The 21,162-nt window shown below is 31.0% G+C and overlaps 1 protein-coding gene across 1 annotated transcript; it reads right to left on the bottom strand.

Annotated features, from left to right (window-relative positions):
• Positions 1-10,109: 10,109 nt before the first annotated feature.
• LOC129909555 (uncharacterized) lies at positions 10,110-12,091 on the bottom strand. The gene is made up of 3 exons (XM_055986629.1): positions 10,862-12,091; positions 10,700-10,789; positions 10,110-10,628 (listed from the first exon to the last, which is right to left on the bottom strand). The coding sequence occupies exons 1-3, from the start codon at positions 12,089-12,091 to the stop codon at positions 10,200-10,202; spliced, it is 1,749 nt and encodes a 582-aa protein (XP_055842604.1). The 3' UTR covers positions 10,110-10,199.
• Positions 12,092-21,162: the final 9,071 nt, after the last annotated feature.

Below are 21,162 nucleotides of genomic sequence, written 5' to 3' on the forward strand. Positions count from 1 at the left end.
CACATGATATAAAATTAAATATAAGTTGTCATGGAAAAAAAATTGATTTCAAAGCATGAGAACATAAAAATACATGTTTTTTTTTGCTTTTTTTGATGAAAATAGATTGAGCTCAAAAAATTCTAACTCTTTTTGTAGATGTCTCATAGACCTGATCGATGTATATATTTTGAGCTAAGACAATAAGCTTTCAGATGGTATAACATTTATTGTAGGATGTCATATAAAAAAAGTGATGGAATAAAAAAAAGTTATATTTTTCGATTTTTTTTTTTTTGCAAGAAAAATGATTTTTAAGGTTTCACTTCAACCACGTGTGAATTGCACACATCATATTTTTTTACTTTTTTACTTGAGCTTATGTAAAAATAGGACCAAATTTTTAATAAGACGTATTATTTGATCAAAATCGTGTGAGCCGATTTGATAAAAATCAATTTTTCCATTTACTCATATGGCAAATAACGTTAATTTTGATTTTAAGAAACTTTTAACTACGAAGCTTAAAAACTTCAAAAACTACAGAATCTTTAATCAAAATGATAAAAGAAATTTGAAAAAAAAATAGACTTTCCATTTTTTTTTCATAAAGAATCAACAGAGATGAAAATGATCTTTTTTTTTTTTTATAAAAATTGACTTTTTTTTCCCCATTTGGCCGATATCACCAGCTATTTTTTACCTCGATTTTTATTAAAAATTATTTAAAAATTTCATCATCAATCCTTTTCCTTATGCATTTTCACCTTCCCAATATTTACGTTCAATAAAAATTAAATTAACTTTCACGAAGTCATAAAGATAAAAATCTTTCATTTTTCTGTTATATTCGAGTATATGAATGAAATCATTGTTTTCAATATAAAAGCATGAATCTTAAATTCATGTGGCATTAAATACAACAAATGTGGTTGAAGACACCAATTGGCCATTTATTTATTGATCAGTAAAAGTAACATCGTTATCAGGTACAAACACACACACACACAAACATAGACATCCTTTTTTTACCTATCTATCCACAATGCACTGTCACGTAAATACATTAATTACTCATGTTCAACCGACCTCGATTATTAACTGCATTCTGCGAGGTCATCGACAGACTATATCCAAAAAGAATTTATGCATTCCTACATATCATCCAATTACAAAAGGATGTTCGTACCATTCATCACCGCTGAGATGTAATTAAATTGGTCGCGCAGTTTTTCATAAACGACGTCGTCGTGTTCCGTGTCGTCGACGGTCGACCATGAGACAAAGAACCTTATACAATCGAAATCCTGAGTGGCCATAGAAAAAAAAAAAGGAAATAAAGGTTGCACTATGCAATGGAAATTTCTATAGGTTACCTAGAACAGCAGCAGCAGGATACTGGGACTTGACCTGCCTCAATTCCCAACAGATTAAGCAAATTTATGAACACATCCTGATGTGATCCAAAAAAATTAAAAAAAAGAGGAGAAAAATTTAAAATTTATGAAAGCGGAACATTCTGTCAATATGCGTTACATTAGGTAGAGAAGTGGAATATACACGACACCTTGGCAAGGCAAAACATGGCAATAGTGACGTGGCAACCATCATAACTGACAAAAAAATGTGTCAAGCGACGAAAATTTTAGCACAAGAGATAAAATAATATATGTATATAAATGTTTATATACAAGAGAGATAAATATAATAAATATATAGATATAATGGATGCAGTATATACCTATCCCGCAGTACCATGCCGTACTTACTTAAAAAGTTTATTTCAAGCGGAAGTTGAACATAAACTCTCAGATGCACATGGCGTTTGAGTTGAGTGGAGGCATCTAGTATCCAGTGATGCGATGATTGTGCGAAAATTTAGTTTTCACCCAGTTTTTCGTCAAAGTTGCTCCTCGATGTTGTTGTTGTAGTTGTAGTTGTAGTTGCTTCTATCATCAGCGCGGCAGCGTCAGCGTCATCGTTGTCGTTTGCTGTTGTCGTAGTAATCGTATAGTTCTTCATAGTTGAGTTTTAATGATGCAAACTGTAACGTATAACTCTGGCTGCACAGGAATGAAAAGGCAACAAACTGACGACGACGACGATGGGATAGGAATCGACTTTTAATGATGTTGTGTCGAAATGATATTTGATTTTTTAATTACTAAATAATTTAGAAAATAGCTTAATCATTTTTGTGTGCAGCTCAAAAGTTTATTTTGTTTTGTCATTGATATAAAAATTTGCTTGTAATGAAATTTGGTTTCCTAAAATTAATAAAAATATCTTTCCAGGTAGTCTGGTAGAAATTCTTCTTTTTTGTATTTATATTGTCGTAGCACAATATCTGTGGCACTAAGACAGAGAAGCTTATGTTATGTTGTTTTTTAATGTTTTTAATTTTAATTGAACTGAAATTTTTGTCTCTACATTTAAGCGTGAATCTTATCTAAATTTCTGTAATTTTGTTTTATTTAAATTAAAACTTATTATGTAATGAGTAAATGCAGTATGCATTATTCTTCATTTTTTTACACATTATATTTAATATAGCTTAATTACACTGGTTAACAAGGTTTTTGCCACAACAACCAAAATATACTTTTGTAGTAGTTTTTTTTGTAACTGTGGCTATAAGAAATGATTTTATTCTTTCAAAAAATGTTTAAATCTTTCCGATATCTGTTTTACTGCCCGAGATATTTAAAATTTAAGCAGCGGTCTTTGAATCAGAAACAACACTGGCCAACCAAATAAACTTTTTTTGCCACAAGAACCAAAATATATTTTTCTGAAGGTTTTTGGGTTGCTGAGCTCGAATCTGCAGGCAGAAAAATTGTATTAGCCTTAGTTCTTGAAATATTACCGTTATAAAATGCAAAAAAAGGTTTTTTTTTTATAACGGTTATATTTCAAGAACGGATGCTAACAGAATTTTTCTGATTGCGGATTCGTGCTAAGCAACCCAAAAACCTTTAGAAAAGTATATTTTGGTTCTTGTGGCAAAAATTCTGTGACCAGTGACTTAATCTTTAAATTAAGTTTAGTTTCCCTTTGGCTTATTAACTGAAACTTAAGATATCTCGAGCAATAAAAGAGATATCGGGAAAATTTAAACAGTTTTTGAAAGTAGAATATCAGTTCTTATAATAACCGTTACAAATTTGTTTCTAATGAATTACCCCACATAAAAACAGAACCTCGAAAACAGCCAAAATTACGTTTTTTAGCATTTTATAACGGTAATATTTCAAAAACGGAGGCCAATCAAACTGACTTCAGATTCGGATTCAGCACCCCGAAAAATACTAGAAAAGTATATTTTGGTTCTTGTGGCAAAAAAAGTCAAATTTTGCTGACCAGTGTTATTGGGCAATTTTGAAAATATTCATATACAAAAGACTATTTTTTTTAAACGGTTGCGGCAATTTAAAAAAAAAAATCAAAAAAATCTTTGTTATACAAGAAATTTTATAACACAGAAAAAAAAAAAAAACTTTAACATTATTCTGATATTTTTATTAAAATACTGATTTATCATTTATTCATTTTAAAACATTCTAACACGGAAACATGTTAAATAAACGCGAAATGAAAAAAATAGTTAAAAAATGGTTGTTTGTGAATATTTTAATACTCAATCTCAATAGTATTCTCAAAATTAAATAATAAAAAGTCAATTTTAACTATTAAAATAGTTATAAATGTGACTAAGTCCCGATTTCAACTATTTTTTCTCTGAGAGCAAAACCATAGTTAGAAATGTTGTTTTATATAATTTATTTTTGTTGATGTAATATTGTTATTTTTAAATGCGATGGCATATTTAATTTATAGGTTAAAACCAATTAATATGGTGTTTTCGTATTTTTAAAAACAGTGTACAGTGTACAGAGTTAAGAGTTAAAACTCTGTACACTGAGGGAAAAAACAACTTAAAATCAACGAAAACCACGTTGATTCAACTATTTTTCAGAATGATTTTGCGTTGAAGACTAAAATTTTAAAATCAAAGTAGAACATCGTTAGTTTAAAGTAGTTTACCGTTATAAAACATCTTTTAAATCAAAGTTGTTTCAACTATTTTAGATCATTATTAATTAAAACGACTCTAAAATTCAAACAGATCAATATCCAAATTTTTCATGATATTTTTAAGTGATTGTTTTAGAATTCATACAGAACTTATTTTGAATGGACTTCGGGGAAGAAAATTAGAAAACATTTGTATTTATTTACATTAATGAAAGAGATTTAACACTATTAGACCCGCTTGCGTCCGCGTGCTCACATTGATTTTGAAAGTGGTGTATTTTCTAAAATAGAAATGTGCACATTTTTTTAAGCGCGGTGTAGATACATGCCGCATGTCTAATGTCTATATCACATCAAAATCTTTTGTTTTAATTGCGTACATCTGTATCTGTACTACAGATGCCTATACCTAAACAAAGATATTTCCATAACTTTTAGTTTATTATCAATAAGTTCAACATAACATAAGTCGTTATGGCCACTGTTTACAAGGAAGAAGAGATAGAATATAAAGGTTTACTTCCACCTTAAATATCTATTAAGTCGTATCAAAAAAACGATCCTTAATATTATTGCAAACTGCACACCAAGTAGGTAATGAATCTTCCAAAAATATCAATTTCATTCTTTTTTGTATCTATAATAATTGTCATCTCCTTTACATTACAAAGTATTCTAATAGCTTATTTTTTTTTTCAAATCACAAAATTAAAAGTTCAAACAAAAGTCCAACCTCAATAAAACAAACTTGCATTACCACCGCACACGCCTATCAACGCCATTATCATCATCATCAGTGTTGAAAAAAAAAAAAAAAAAAATCAACTTTATGTTCCATATGTGAAAATGAATTGGTTGCTGCGTACACACATGCAGATTACAGATACGTCGTCGTTCGGTCGTCATATCCTATGTTCACCTTCAGAGCATTCATGCATTTGTATATACTAGCATAACGATATAGCTAAAACAAAATTTGCAACTTTATGAAAAAAGTTAGGCCATAACCGCCTGGACCAACTTTAAAACGGCTGAGACACTTTTCATTCGGAATGATTGCTCCAACCGCATATTCACGTCACGTTTATAAACGAGTGACCTCCTACTCCACATATCCATATCCTGGTAGGAAATATCGTTTTATGGCTATGAAATTGAAAGGGGATACGGTTAAAGGTATACAATATCATCTGGGGAACATGCAGGTTAACTCTGGTACTTTGTACATATATGCTGAGTGGCTAGGTTTTTGCGAAGCCACATATGGTGTGTGTAAATTTTAGTTTTTGCCACACCAATTGCTACCACCTACTTCTATTATTCAACGACACAGAAAAGAAACAAAAAAAAAAAAAAAAAAAACTAAAAAATACCAAACGGTTCTGATGTAGTGTATAGACTATCGACAATCATAACACTCGCATTCGGTTTCCTTCCGTTTTTTAACACCACCATCGCTTTGCCAGTGTCGTATGTTGTTCGTTGTTTTGTGGGTCAGGTTATGAAATCAAAACCAATGGAACATATGCGATACAGAGGCTTTTATGTTTCATATAAGGAAAACATTGACCTTATTTATGGGAAAATTTATAATCGGCAATTTGTCCAGTTTTTAGTTTTTGAGATTTTCAACGTTCCATGGATTTTTTTTTGTAGAAAAGAGACTTTTAAAAATGCTACCAAAACGAAAATGATTGGAAAAACTTACTTCACTTTTTTTTTTGTATTATCCTTCAGCTGAAACTCGAACAAATATTTAAGTTCATCATAATAGCAACTCTGTCACAAAAATAATAATACTTTAGTAAATTTGATTGGAATTCCATTGGATTTCTCTTACAAAAAAAAAAAAAATCCAAAAACTTTTTAAATTTCCATTAATTTTAAAAATCAAATTAATAAAAGAAAAGATATAAATCAAAAATCAATCCACTTACATTTATTTTTGAAAGTGGAACTGGAATTCCTATCTAATAGAGCAATTTTATTTTGAAAGAAAGCATGTGTAATAATTAGATGTGTCAATATTGAAAAAAAAAGATCTATAAAAATAAATCATATTTAAGTGAAGTTAAGTGCTATGTATCTTTATCTCTCAAAGAAATTCATAAATATTATGTGTTTACATCTTTAACACTTCAATTGCATACAAAACACTTTACGTTTAATGTGTAGGTATACTCACTCAGTTTTGAGTTGCTTTGAACTTTAGTTTTCCGGTTGGCATCATCATAAAATGATATCAATCAATTATATGTACATCCGCGAGCCAATTGAATTGGAATAAACACAACATTCTCACTGTATCAATTTTTTTTTTCTAAAATTATAAAATAAGTTTTTAAATTATTTTTTAAATCAATTCAGATTGAATAATATTTTAAAAAATTTGCTTAGGAGTCTATTAATAATAAGACATTGTGCAGTTAATCAAAATAACTCTGGAAATTTGAAAGGGTTCTTTTTAAAATTTTATAGAAAAACATAATTTACCTACATTGAAATTACAATAGGAAAATAATAATTCAAATTATTTTTAGTATTTGTTTGGTCACACAGTGAGATGATTAAAATGCCAAATCAGTGAAAAAAATAGTAAATTTAAGAGATGTGTGCCTGTAATGTATCCGTATTCAAATAAAAAGATAACACTTTAAAAAAAGTATTATTTGAAGATTAAACTGCGTCACAATTTCTCAAAACGACATAGATGATTTTGTCAACAAATTCGTGTGCACTTTTTTAAATAATAAATTATAAATTAGTAATTAAAAACAGTTTTAATAAAAACCTATATTACGATTGTGAAGAAGTCCAATATACATAGTAGTTTTTCGTTATGCCACCCGTCTGTCTGTTCGTCGTTTTGTCTAAGCGCCCATCATTACATGAAGCTTCAGCTTAAACGGGCAAACAGATTTTCTTGAATTTTGGTGCAGTGCAGATCACACATGAGTTTTTTGTAACTTCTAAGTTTGTTTGTTTTTTGTATTGATTTTTTATATCTGCTTTAGAACATACAAAATTTTAGAAATATTACAATTTTCTCGAAAACGGTTTCCTAAGCTTTTGAATAAATATGATACACGTTATATCATAAATAATTCTATCAAAACTTTTTTCCTACAAAAATTACGTACATCCCTAAAACAAACACCTTGTCTTTTTATTTCTTACAATATTAATGGACTTATGTTATTAACCTAATTAAATTATTATAATATTATGAAGTTTTGCATTTTTAATGGTAAACTAATATGAAAGTTCTTTTATTAGTGCATTTTTTTTTCTACAATTTCGATTGAAAATTTTGTTTCATACATAAGAAATTGAAAGAAGTGACTTCTTTCATGCCCATTTGACTCCAAAAATTGGAAGAATAATATATAAATAATTTTTCACTTGTGTCTAAATTTGGTTTCTATAAGACAACAATGAGCAAGCTTTTTGAACACATTTCCTAATTTTCTTAACATTATTTAATTTTAGTCGAAATATATTGATAAATTATTATTATAATTAGTTTTCGAGAAAATTGAAAAATTATTTTATCAGATTTTTCTTTTTTCAAAATATTTTTTGTTTTTATTTTTCAATTTTCTCGAAAATTAGAAGACCTAGAATCATATAATTTTCACTGTTCGATAAGGAATCAATTGAGGCAGTTTTTGTGTGAGTAATTTTTGCTTGCGATATATGTAGGTACTATAGGGCAAGTTTAGGATTCGTAAAAAAAATCGAACTCGAGATAACAATTTTACATTACATTACGATGATGGAGAATGCCAAAAAAGTGGGTCCGGCAATTCTGTCTGTCTGTCCGTCTGTCTGTCTGCCTGTCTGTCTGTATGTACCTCGAGCTACAGCCTTAACTATTCGAGTGATTTAGAATTAGAAAATTTTCAAAAAACTCATTTTTGGATTTTTAAAAAATATTTCAATTTTTTTTTTTGAAAAATCTATTTTTTGAAAACGTGTTTATGAAAAATTTTGAAATTTCGTTTTTATGCGTAAATAAATTATTACTTCAAAATGGAATACCAACTTTTTTTTTGAAAAATGTTTATTTTTTTAAAAAACGGCTCTAACGATTTTCGAAAAAAATTTTCTAAAAATGAACTTCTATACAAGAAGTAAACTGGCATACTTGGTTTTTTGTGAAAGATCATTTAAAACGATATTTAATTAATTATAAAAAACAGATTTTATTTTTTTTTATTTTTTGAAAATATCAAATTTTAAATCTTCTTAATTTTCTTGAATAAAAAGCTTTAACATTAGAGTAACTAAAAGCATAAGAGCAAGTACGTGCGACCCCAGTCGTGCATTTTATTTTTTATAAAAATTCACAGTCTGGACAAAAATAGTATAAAATGAGTTTTAAAAAATTTTTGTTCGCCTATTTTTAACTTTGAAATCGATTATTTCAAAAACTATTGGTTATAATATATTGATTTAAAAATAAAAATTAAATGTACAATTTTGCCTTTCGGAAATGGTATCATTTATTACAGTAAATGTTTCCGTTGTTTTTTAATATTTTTTTTTTATTATTTTGATATTTTTTTTTAGAAAACTGCCCCACCCACCTAAACGGGGGGAGATAGACCCCCCTCCAAATTGAACTCCTCTACAAAAACCCGTTATCAAATCCTGGCTCCCAAGTTATCCTACTACGTGCCAAAACAACATTTTAGTTCTATATCTAAAAGTTCAAATTTCTGTATCTGGGTTGAAATCGTAAATTTTTTTTTTTCTGACCCAATTTTAAACTGATTTTCATAAAAAATACCTCGTTTGATTTGGAAATAAATATTATTTTAGAATATTTTAAAACAGCATGTTTTTGTGAAAATATACAGGGTGTCCCATAAGTAATGGATCAAACGAAGTATGCTGATAGGGGATCTTAAGGGCTCTCAGAATTTGGTAACTTGTTCATCCCAAATCCTTACGGTTTTCGATTTAATGCAATTCTTGTGAAATTTCGAAAAATCCCTACTTGGCAACAGTATTTTGCTTCCTGCGCCCATTATTGATTTTTGTTTTCTAAAATTCTTTTACAAAAACATTGCCAAATAATAAGGAACAATTAATTAATCAAAATATTTTTTATTCCATACGCCATTTCGCTGCAAATTAACTAACAGTTTCAAGTTTGATAAAAAATCAATTTTTAACTTTTATTTGAGAGCAACACGTCGACAAAAATTTCTACGGTGTGAGAATGGTTTATTATTTTAAAAAGTTGCCCTGCTATTGTAGTTTTCAAAAATGTATAAAAGTTTCCAAAGTTGCAGTTAGATCAGAAAATATTACAATTTGAATTCAACAAAACAGGGGTTTTCACAGCAAAAATACAAACAAAAATAGACGCTTTTGTTCAAAGAAAAATAAACAAATAACAGTTCGAGAAATGTGTCTATTTTTGGTTGTTTTTTGTTCTGAAAAACCCTGTTTTGTTGAATTCAAATTGTAATATTTTCTGATCTAACTGCAACTTTGGAAACTTTTATACATTTTTGAAAACTACAATAGCAGGGCAACTTTTTAAAATAATAAACCATTCTCACACCGTAGAAATTTTTGTCGCCGTGTTGCTCTCAAATAAAAGTTAAAAATTGATTTTTTATCAAACTTGAAACTGTTAGTTAATTTGCAGCGAAATGGCGTATGGAATAAAAAATATTTTGATTAATTAATTGTTCCTTATTATTTGGCAATGTTTTTGTAAAAGAATTTTAGAAAACAAAAATCAATAATGGGCGCAGGAAGCAAAATACTGTTGCCAAGTAGGGATTTTTCGAAATTTCACAAGAATTGCATTAAATCGAAAACCGTAAGGATTTGGGATGAACAAGTTACCAAATTCTGAGAGCCCTAAAGTTGGCCTATCACCATATTTCGTTTGATCCATTACTTTTGGGACACCCTGTAGGGTAAAAGCGGGTGAGATGGTATACCTTTTTTGTTTTTGTCATATCTTTCAAAATAAACCATATTTCATATTGATAACAATGCAAATAGTTTCTTTATTTAATATCCAACGTTATGTTTCATTTACAGAATTTTATGAATAGAATTTATATTTTTAATTTAACAAAAGAAAAAAGTTTAAAAAAAACCATCTCCCCCTATAGGGTGGGTGAGATGGCATACCCTGGTGGGTGAGATGGTGCATGAGCTTATTTCATGTTCTTATTACCACATTCATTGCACATGTGGTTGAATGATGTGCAGGAATCATGTACCCATCTATGGCACATAATACACTGCAACCAGTCGTCTTTTTTTCGGGTGGAACTATAGTCTTCACCACAGCCCACGCAGGTATTCTCGCCGAAGTCTTCAGGTCCATCAGAAAATTCATGCAATGATATCGTACCCTCAGATGACGTCGAATCTTTTCGTTGCCTTGCTCTCTGTTTTTTCTCTTTCAATTCTTGCATCTTTTTTTTCTTCATTTTTTGAGTTTTGATGTTCTCTTCTGTGTTAAGGACTCGAGCTTTTTGCTTTCTTGTATTGACTCGTGTTGACCTTGACGTTGATGGAATTGGTGATATAATAGCAAGCGCCTTGCTTGGAGTTATACCGCTTTGGTCTTCAATGCTAGCCTGTTTGGAATCAAAACATTTCAGTTTAAAGCTACCTCTGTTTTGAATATTTGAAGTTATTCATCTTTTACCTGTTCCTGCTGGATATTTTGTTGCTGTTGAGGATTTTGTTGTGGTTGTGGGCTTGAGGACTGCTCTGGAGTTGATTCACGGATGATTGGCTTTAAGAGAGGTAAATAACAAAAGTTTTGTAAGGTAACAATCGCAAAAGTATTTTACAAAATTATATTTACCTGTTCAATTAAGCTAACTTCTTCATTTACATGAATAAATGCATAGTCAGGAATAGCACTAGGATTAAACGGACAAATCCCGGTAGCTGTAAAAGCAGAAATTCCATTACTTGTAGTAGCAGAGGAACTCCATGCTTCGTAGAGCAGTTTTCCGAACTGAAGCCTGGTTATTTTTCGAGAAGGATTGTTTTTTAAAAAGGTGTTACATGCTGTGTTGTAGTGTGCCTTCAAAGAACGAAAAAAAGCTCGATCCAACGGCTGAAGGAATTGTGTTGAGTGCGGAGGAAGACACAAGAGCACAATATCATTTACAGCAGCATACTCCAACATTTCACTGTTGCTGCAGTGAGATGAGTGTCCATCTAAAATGAGAAGCACTTTACCCATTGGTTTTCTGGGCACAAAATGCTCTTTTAGCCAAAGAAAAAATAATTCACTTGTCACGTATGCTGACTTCTCTCCCATGTATACAACTGAGCCTGGTGGCATACCATCCTCGAATTCTGGCTTTTTGTTTTTGCCCTTAAACACACAAACTGGTGGTAGGAAATTTCCCTCCGCATTACAGCATGCAATCACTGTAATTGTCTCCCCTTTTTCAGCTGATGTTATTGCTGCAACATTTTTTGACCCCTTTTCGGCCACAACTAGTTCTGGTTTATTATTCAGCTGGCACCCGGTCTCGTCCATATTAAAAATATTTCGAGCCTTGCCCATTAGGTTGTTTTCGATGAGAATTTTTTCAAGAAGGTCAAAGTAGGTTGCCACTTCCTGCCGATTCATACCAAGAACCCGTGCTTGGGAAACTCCTTCAGCCTTTCGTATCGCTAAATCTGGATGTCGGTTTAAAAAGAGCTCCAACCAACCCCTACCTGCTTTCTTCAGGTCTTTTGAGAATCTATGCGGGATATTGTATTGTTCCGCAATACTATATGCCATCTTGCAAACTGATTCTCGCGTTGGAGCGAATCCGTGAGCCTGCAGCTTCTTTATATGATTGCATATTTTTGTCTCAATTTCTGCTCCCAAACACGCGGAAGCACCCAATTGCTTATTCGCAGAAGCATTTTTCAAATGTCGCCTTAGAGTTGTGGCTGGAACGTTATAAATCTTTGCTGCAAAGTTAATTGACATCAACTTTGCTTTAATGTCATTAATTGCGGTCTTTAAAGAATGTTCCGACCAAGAACCCCGACTAGAATTACTTTTTTTTTTATAAACGGTGGGCATTGTTAAATACACTTTAGTAATATATATATTTTTTTTTTAATCTAATTCAATGTTGTACACACGAATGCTAACGAACTACTGAAAATAAGGTTAGTGCAAATGTTTAAAAATTTTACGCACTTCCTTATACTAACCTGTATGCTTAAATAAAAAATTTAAAATTCGTTGAATTACAAAAAAAAAATATTTTGAGGGTGAGATGGCTCATGCCAACACTATACTCAAATACTAAATTTCATTGCGGAATGCGCCATTTCACCCGCAAAAAAATGCGCCATTTCCCCCTTTTCGACATATTTCCTATTTTTAAGCACACAAGAAAAGCAGGTAGAACTACAGCACAGATTTTTTACACAGTGCACGACATATACTTCCTTGTGTGTATTGATGTATCAAAGGCACCCTAGACCCAGAGACTCGCAAAAAATCGAAACAAAAAAATAGAGCAAAAAAAAAATTCAAAAAAAATCTTCACATGATTTGCTTTGATATTTTTTTTATTTTTTGTGTCGCAGACAAAGCGACGCATACTGGCTACTTCGATTTGAAATCTTTAAAACAAGATAAAAATAATTTTTAAACATTTTTAGAGTAATAAATGAACAAGATATTAAAGGTGCGCCATCTCACCCGCTTCGCCATCTCACCCGCTTTTACCCTATACTTTAATTTGATGTCGAAGTTGGGTAAATGACGAACAAAAATGGAATTTTTGCACTTTGACAGCTTATAAATTCTAGGTGGTTTAACCGAGTTACATGTTTTATACATTGTTGAAAAGGTATATTTATCTCTTATCAGAAACTGTAAAAAAATCGAAAATGGGTAAAAATTTGGCGAAGCTAGATTTTTTTCAATGGGTGAAGGTCAAAAAAACCGTTTTTTGCCCCTAACTCCAGATTTTGGGGGTGTTAGGGACTTTTTAAATACCGTTTCGTAATGATGTGCGACTAGCTCTACAAAACGTGATAGATCTCCGCCCGCGTATATTTTGAGTGTTACACCGTTTAATATTGTTTTTACACTGAGGGAAAAGCCACCATAAAACAATGTAAAATTTGTAAAATGAAAACCACATTGATCTAACTATTATTTGGAATGATTTTGCGTTGAAGATAAAAATTTTTAAATCAACGTGGAAAAAAGGTTGATTTTTGATGGTTTCGTATCTTAAAGTCACATTAATCAAAGTAGTTCATCTTTGAAACAAAGACGTTTCAACTTCAACTTATTTTTTTCATTAGATATCTAAAAAAAATCTTGAAGATCAAAGAAGAATTTTTAACTCTAAATATGATAAAGTAGGTCACTGTGGCGTATGCGTAACCTTTTCTGCCTATAGTTAATAAAGTTCATATAAAATTTATATCACTCAACATTTACCAAACTTAATTATTTTTAAATATTTTCTTGTGAAGGTGCAAGCATATCAAAGTCAAAGTCAGACTTGAAACCGGAAGTTGGAAATTTATAGAGATTCAATTTCTTGTGACTACTTTTGGTGTTTACATAATTACGCTGGTGAAAAAAAAAAAAAAAACAATAAAAAAGTGGGGAGCAAGAACTTAGTCAGGTGATTGTAATTGACTTTATTGTGCTGAATTCAAAACTATTTATTTTATCACGTCTAGGTTTTTGAGCTATACTGATCACTTTTTGCGCTATAAAGTTTCAAACAATAATTTTCAATTAAGTTTTTTTTTATGCTTAGTCAAAAAAATATATTTTTCCGCAATTTGTTGTTTTTTTTGTTAAGTCCAAATCAAAAGGCACAAACTGGAATTTGGTTCAAAAAACCACTCATTTCTTTGAAAAAAAAACAATCAAGATTTTGAGATATGTATCATAAATTTCTTCTTTCAATTGAGAAAAAAAAAATAATTTTGAAAAAAAATAAATACCTTCAGGACGTTTTAATATGTCGTTTTGAGATTGCATAAGTAGTTTTGCAAAAAAAAAAAAACGGTGATGTAATTCGTCCTTAAAGTTTCAAGACATTACCCAGGTTCACACACGAAAAATGCAATTTTTTTGCGACAAAGGATGTTTGAATGCATGTTTTGTCAATTTAATAAACAAAAATTATATCGAATTAGGTAATACTCGAAACAAATTGTGATTTTTGCAATCGATATTTAAATTGCACGTTTTGAGTGGTTTTTAATTAAATATTTGGCTAAAGTTAGGAGGAAATTAGATTTAGGTCAAATGCAGACAGATAAACATAGATATTATAATAACATATGCAGACAAAATAAAGGTTTTGGTTCAGTGGGCAGTATTTTTAATAAACACTAAGTGCACGTCTGATTTTTTTTTATCTAATACATATAACAAAACACGAACAAAAAAATTATTCCACATGTGTTAGAGTTTTAATTTAATTAAAATTTTAACTTTCTAAAATTTTATCTAAATTTTGCAAACTCAATTATGTAAATATTTAAAAAAAAAAACTCAAATAGAAATACATTTCGTTGCATAACATCCATAATTAAATTATTAACTGAACATCCCAATAAAAAAAAAATGAACAAAAAAAAAAACCCTTTTTTCATATAAGCTCCACTCCAGCTATAAAGTCTCTCTCACACACAGTTGAAATCTACAACCCAGGATGCCAATAATTTTGTTAAGCCTTCTCCCCCCATCCCCATTTCTCTTATTTCATTCTGTTTCTACCGTGTCGGTCGTTTTCCCAAAATCGTTAAATATAGGGCATCCCTAGAATGCACGTAAATAATGTATAGCCCCAACAAGGCCTATGCAGCACAGGCAGGCAAGCAGATAGTGTACCTAAATATTGAAAATTTTTGCTATTTTCCGAATTTCCATTTCCTGCTGAGTATAGGCGCAAAGTGAGCTAAAAAGAGCCAAGACCAAGAAACACATACACTCAATGAAGAAATTATTGTGTGCAAGAAATAACACAATTTTGTTGCTGTTGCTGCTGCTGCTGCTCCTGCTCCAAAGAAATAAACTACAAACGTAAAAAAAGAACATTATTTTTAAGGGGCTCTGCACAGGAGAGCTTCATGATATCTTGCGGTCAAAGCACTGACAACCGGTGTCACATGGTTGAGATGCTCTCCCGGAATTCCCTGTGATGCGGAAATTCTTAAAAACAAATGCATGCTCATGCGCTTCCTATTCACCGGCTGTGCTGTGTTAATCTATGGCATAGGCATAGTTCGGGTATAGGTAGAAGTTACCTTATGTACTTTATAGTGTTATTTTTTTTTTGGTTTTTTTTTCTCTGAGGGTGCTTTGAAAACGGAAAAAGCTTTGTGACTGGAAGAAAAGCTGTTTTTGGTTATGATTTTATAATTGGGAAAATTGTATGAAAATTTTCCAATTTTTCCAGAAAAAGCTTGCACTAAATAATGTTTGATAAAAGTTTATATTTCTAAGAGAAACTAAAAGAGAAAATTTATTTATTTATGTATTTTCTTCTTTGATGTTGAAAGTAAGGTCTTGAAAATAAAAAAAGCAAATTTTTAACGGAATGAATATTTGATTTTCTCACAAAACTTACCTAAGCCAAAAACTATAATAAATATAATAATAATATTTAATTGGTATAACATTGAAAGTAAGCAATACGAAAGAATTTTTCGAAATTCAAAAATTTAATAGGGTAAAAAGGGGTAAAACGACATACATACCAAAAAAATGGCTATTTTTTAAACGGTAAGTCAAAGAGAGTTGAATTTCTTAATCGATAAATAATTTTATTGTAAGGTTAACAAGCGTGTTGAAAAATTCTAAAAAAAAATTAAAACCAAATAATGAAGCCTTTTTTTTTACAATGAAAGCATTGTGGTAGGCCTTGGAAAAAGTGGTTATTATAGGTAGGAATTTTTTTTGACAATTTGAAATATGCCATTAGAAATTTAATAGAAAAAATAAATTAGGAGTCTAGTACGGAAGTTTTTCTAAAGCGTTGCGTTTTGAAATATGAATTTTTGAAAATAATCTATTTTTTGGGAGTATTTTTGAGTAATTTTTTATTTTTTTAAATTTTTATAGAATTAAATTATGGAACAAACATATTATAAGTATTGAATTTCTAAAATTATTTTAGATCAAATTAGGGTTAAAAACAAGATTTTTTGCCAAAAATTTGTTGACTGTTTGTAACCTTTTTTTATTCGGTACATATATCTTTTTATTTAAATAGATATATGAAGATGAATTAAATTTTTATTGTAGATATAGATATAGCTATCACAACAAAAACATTAGGTACTGTTAAAAAAGAGCCAAGTTCTCCTATGTTGAAATTATGCTGGCACAAAAAGTATTCAGATATAAAAGTGTACCAAGTTCTAAAGTTTGGGTTCAAATTCGTATCAATAAAATTTGGATTGTTCTCTTGACAATTTTTCTTTTAATTACCGATTTTTAAAGTTATTTCAAAAATTGCCAAGTAAACAATCAAAATTTTATTGATACGAATTTGAACCCAAACTTTAGAACTTGGTACACTTTTATATCTCAATACTTTTTGTGCCAGCATAATTTCAACATAGGAGAACTTGGCTCCTTTTTTAACAGTAATGTTTTTGTTGTGATTTCACTTCTTTTTGCAAGGTATGGCTGTAGAATTGAAAATCTCTATATTTGATGAAAATTCAGTGAAAATGGACGGTTGCCACGCCCCGTGGCTGAAATTCTCAAACTTTATTTTTTCCTTAGTATAAACTACCATCTCTACCATTCTACCAAATTTCAAGATTCTACAATAATCAGAAGTGCTCTATAATATTTTATGAAAATTTAGCGGAAATGGGCGGATGCCACGCCCCCAGGCTGAAATTCTTAAATTTTCGATTTTTTCCTTTTGTATACACCACAAGTCCTATCACCGTGTAAAATTTCAAGTTTCTACGATATCGGGAAGTTCTCCATAATTTTGATGATCTGTCAGTGAGTCAGTGAATCAGTGAGTCAGTTACGGTTTTTGCGATTTTTGAAGCCCTATATCTCAGAAACTACGCATCGTAGGAGGCTGAAATTTTGTGAGATGTTTGGTTTTGACCAGCTCAAAAAATTTAGCGAGTTTGGTGTGAAAGTTAGAGGGGTTTTGAAAATGGTCTGAGTTGTTTCCTGTAAATAAGGGTGTAGTGCCAAAGTTGCTAGAGAACTTGGCTGGGCACTACCTAGCCCCTTGATAATAAACAATATTAAGTTTTAATGAAATGACTTAATTTTTTTTGAAAATCGGTTTGAAATTGACCATTGACTAAGCTTAATTATTTGTAGTGTTTGAATTTCTAAAAAAAAACAGATTTTGGAGGTGTTTTGAAAAAAAAGCTTTGCAGTTTAAACATATTTATTATGTTTTACAAAACGTATTACATCATGACAAAAACATCTGTAATTTTTCTAAAAACCACAGGAGCCAAAAAAACTAAGTTAATTCAAATATTTGGCAGATACGTGGCGAGAGTTTTGAAAAAAGTTGTTTCACTTTTTCTTTAAGCTGCCTAAAAAAAAAAGTTTGACAACCAAAAAAGAGGTTTAAAAAAAAAAAAACTACAATCTGATCTTCCGTTTCAGGTAGAAACGTAGAAGAATATCCGTTAAGAGCCGAATGTCTTTAAAATCAAAAATATTTTGGTTAATCTTTATTTTACTGAAAAACACAATAATAATATAATATAATAATAATATACAAAACAAGAAAAAAAATATGTGCAAAGTAGGTTTTTGGGCCTGTACCCAAGCGGATACAATGGCAGAATACATGCTCATTTTTATGATGAATGAAAATTTTTGAAGCACTCCTTTTCTACACAATGTGTTACGTCGCATTGCTCGCAAGTCCATTTTACTCGGTTATGACATTGACGGCAGCTTAGTGGTTTCATTATTCGCTTCGGAAAATGGTTTCCACCAGTAGTTGCTGCAGTAATACTGCTCGCTTGGATGTTGAGGTTGAGGGTTGCGTATAATTTCACAAGTAATGGCGAACAATAGTACGATAAAACTGCAGTAAGTCTATATTGCTATTGTAGACTATTTTATATAACTTCCAAGCTTGACCATCACAGAATTCATCATTACAGTGAAAAGTGGCCACCACCATTTTTTGCCGCGAAATTCGATTCTGTAATTGTTTATGACTTGATCCCCGAATTATACTCTGCAATAATTTTCGGCTGTTTTACACTGACTTTAGCTTTTTCCTTCGAGCACCATCGGTTGACGGAATGCATCGGCTCGATATTTACCTTTTGTCCTAAGAAAAAACAGCTTTTTTGCATTTCAGTTGCACATGGTTTTTTGGACCATTTTGGAAAATTTTCACAATGTTTTGCAGACTGCATTCTACGTCGCAGCTTTTGAAGCGGTAAATCATCTTCACTGTCACTGCTACAAAAAATATATCTACTTCACCTGGAACATCTTGTGGCATGGTGGAAGCAACAAGGTCTTCAGCATCCCCTCCTCAACATCCGTATTACAATCTGGATCTGGTGGAAGCAACACAAGATCAAAAGTGCTATGACTTGATGACGTTTCAACGAAGTCTAAGGCGCGTCCTAAGTTTTGAAAGCTTCTGCCACAAAAATTTGATGGTTTGATGTTTGGAAAAGCCATATTAATTTGAATATTTATCTAGAAAAAACGTGTACCTTATTAGCCATTGTACCCAAGCGAGTACAGCACTTTTTTACTTACCAAATGCTATCAAAAGTATTCTTTTTTCATAAAACTTTTTTACGATATGAAAACACAAGCCGTTTACTTTCCAAATTTAGTTATAATGCTTTTAATTACAATGTAACTTTTTTTGACGCTGACAAATGATGACAAGCCTACTGAAAACGTGCAAACTGACTTACACGAAGAAAAAGAAAGCAAACTAGAAAGAACCGTATTTCGCTGCAGCCACTTTGTGAACGCGAAAATGTAAAGCGCAGTTTGAGTGAGCAAAACAAAAAAGAATCAACCGAAAAACTCTTCTCTATTCGGCTTAGCGGCAATTTGAAAATTACTATTTTTCTGTACCCGCTTGGGTACAATGGCTATAAATAGGTTAAAGCATGATTGATTCTGCAAAAGGTTAAAAAAAACTTTGAATTTTGTATTGTGGTTAAGATATTTTTGTCGAAGAAAGTATTTTTATATTGTAGATTTTATTGCAGCCTTTTGTAAGCTTCTCTTTTAAGCGTTTCTTCATTTTTAGATTACAAGTGAACTCCTAAATAACAGATTTTTTATGAATCTTTCAGATTTGTGAGACATTCCCTTACAATACAATTTTTACATCAACGATCTTCTATCGACTGTATCAAATTCATAAAACCAAACGTGATGAAATAAATTTAGAATATCTATTTTGACTGCACACAAAAAATATCTTCAATATTTCTTAAATGGATGGTTAGAAACCGAGTTTAATATACTGTCAATAAAAATTACAAACAGAATCCTCTTTATTTTTTTAAACCAGAATATTTTTTTTTACTGTTTTTCAATATATGTAATCCTGCAATAAATATCTTATCCTATATTATATCTTATATCTACATTTGTTCATTATTTTAAAATATCATAAGAATACTATGAATTGCAATTAAGTTTGATAAAATAAACTAAAAATCATGAATGTATTATTTTTCCCATGACTTCGTTCATGGGGGTGTATACGTACTTTTTTTTTTATTGTTTTGATAAAATGTATCATTTCTTTTATCTAATTGAATCAACCTCATATGTTATCCGTCTATCATCTATGGAATCTTATTCTTCAATTGAATTCGCTTGAAAACAATAAGAGAGAAAAATGTTTAATGTATATACTTTTCATGTGTTTTTTTTTTTTTTTATTTTCTTTAAATAAAAAACCTAGTTCAAGAATTTTCCATTCCGCACGTCATCAATTTTGCACTAAGAGCACAATAACAGAACAGAATATACACTAAAAATAACAAGGTTTCTCTCTAGTACATATAGTATATATAATTCTTTTACTCTTCTCTCCATGACACATATTTTTATTCGGCATCAAGGACCTTTGCAGAAATTCCTTCACAAATGCAATTTAGCCACTGTTGAGGGCCATTCTGCAAGAAATATAAAATACTGTTCTTGCTGCTGCTAGTGCTTGCTATATGCCATTCGTATGGTGGTGGTAAGTTCTTCAACGGTTAATGGTTGTTGTCTGCCTATCTGTCTGCTGCCACTGTTAGCCAAGTCTGCACGAAACGGTGTGAATGCCTTCTGCAGACCAGCCACAGTAGTCTCACAACAGCAAACATTTTTAGTGTGGCACAATAAATAAATTTTGTACTCTCTCTCTTGATGGGGTGATTGGAGAGAGAGAGAGAGAGAGAGTGAAAGAAATCTGCATGCAATTTCCGTGTTTTGTCCATTCTCCACAATTCCTATACTCTGCAATATCTGCACGCTGCAATATTTTAAACTCATGTTATAATTTTGTCTGCTGAAAAGGGATGAGTTTTTTTGATGGCCAAAGAGGAGTGCAACCGAACAAAAAAAAAAAAAAGAGGGATCCACTGTGAAACTATAACGATGACGACAACGTCAGAGTGTAGTATAGTCGTTGTATAGTCGTGGTGTTTCAAACTATAGAGGCGCTTTTCTTTCGTGTGTGAAAATGAAAAGTCGCGTGCCCTATGTTTGAGTGTTCGTGTGGATTTCCTCCCCACAAAATATTATCTCTCAGCTCAGCTCTTTGCTGCTCGTCGTCGTCATAGTACATGATTTTCCATTGTATGAGTGTGTATAGAGTAGAATATTTTATTCTTCAACAAAGACAACAACGATGTACTCTGACTGATATCTCTATGAAAGTGTATTACTCGTTCTGTTCGAACTGTGTCGTCGATGTTGTCTTCGCGCGTTCTCTCAATTTTCTCACAGGTTTGAAGCAAGGAATTATAGTTTTTTTTTTGTTCATTCTTCTTCTATTCTTATTTTTTTTTTTTAATTTTTCCCCCATTTTTTGCCCGTCAAGCCACCAACTATTCTACAATACTACCAACTCTTGTGCCATCGTACTAAGGTACAGTAGCACAGTTTTCGTTTGTTTTTCCGCG

This window comes from Episyrphus balteatus, chromosome 2 (assembly GCF_945859705.1).
Source record: "Episyrphus balteatus chromosome 2, idEpiBalt1.1, whole genome shotgun sequence".
In the NCBI taxonomy this organism is placed as follows: Eukaryota; Metazoa; Arthropoda; class Insecta; order Diptera; family Syrphidae; genus Episyrphus; species Episyrphus balteatus.

Coding starts and splice junctions, on each gene's coding strand:
- LOC129909555 (XM_055986629.1), bottom strand. CDS start 12,091: ATGCCCACCGTTTATAAAAAAAAAAGTAATTCTAGTCGGGGTTCTTGG. Junction 10,790..10,861: donor AAGTTAGCTTAATTGAACAG/GTAAATATAATT, acceptor CCTCTCTTAAAG/CCAATCATCCGTGAATCAAC. Junction 10,629..10,699: donor AAAATATCCAGCAGGAACAG/GTAAAAGATGAA, acceptor GATTCCAAACAG/GCTAGCATTGAAGACCAAAG.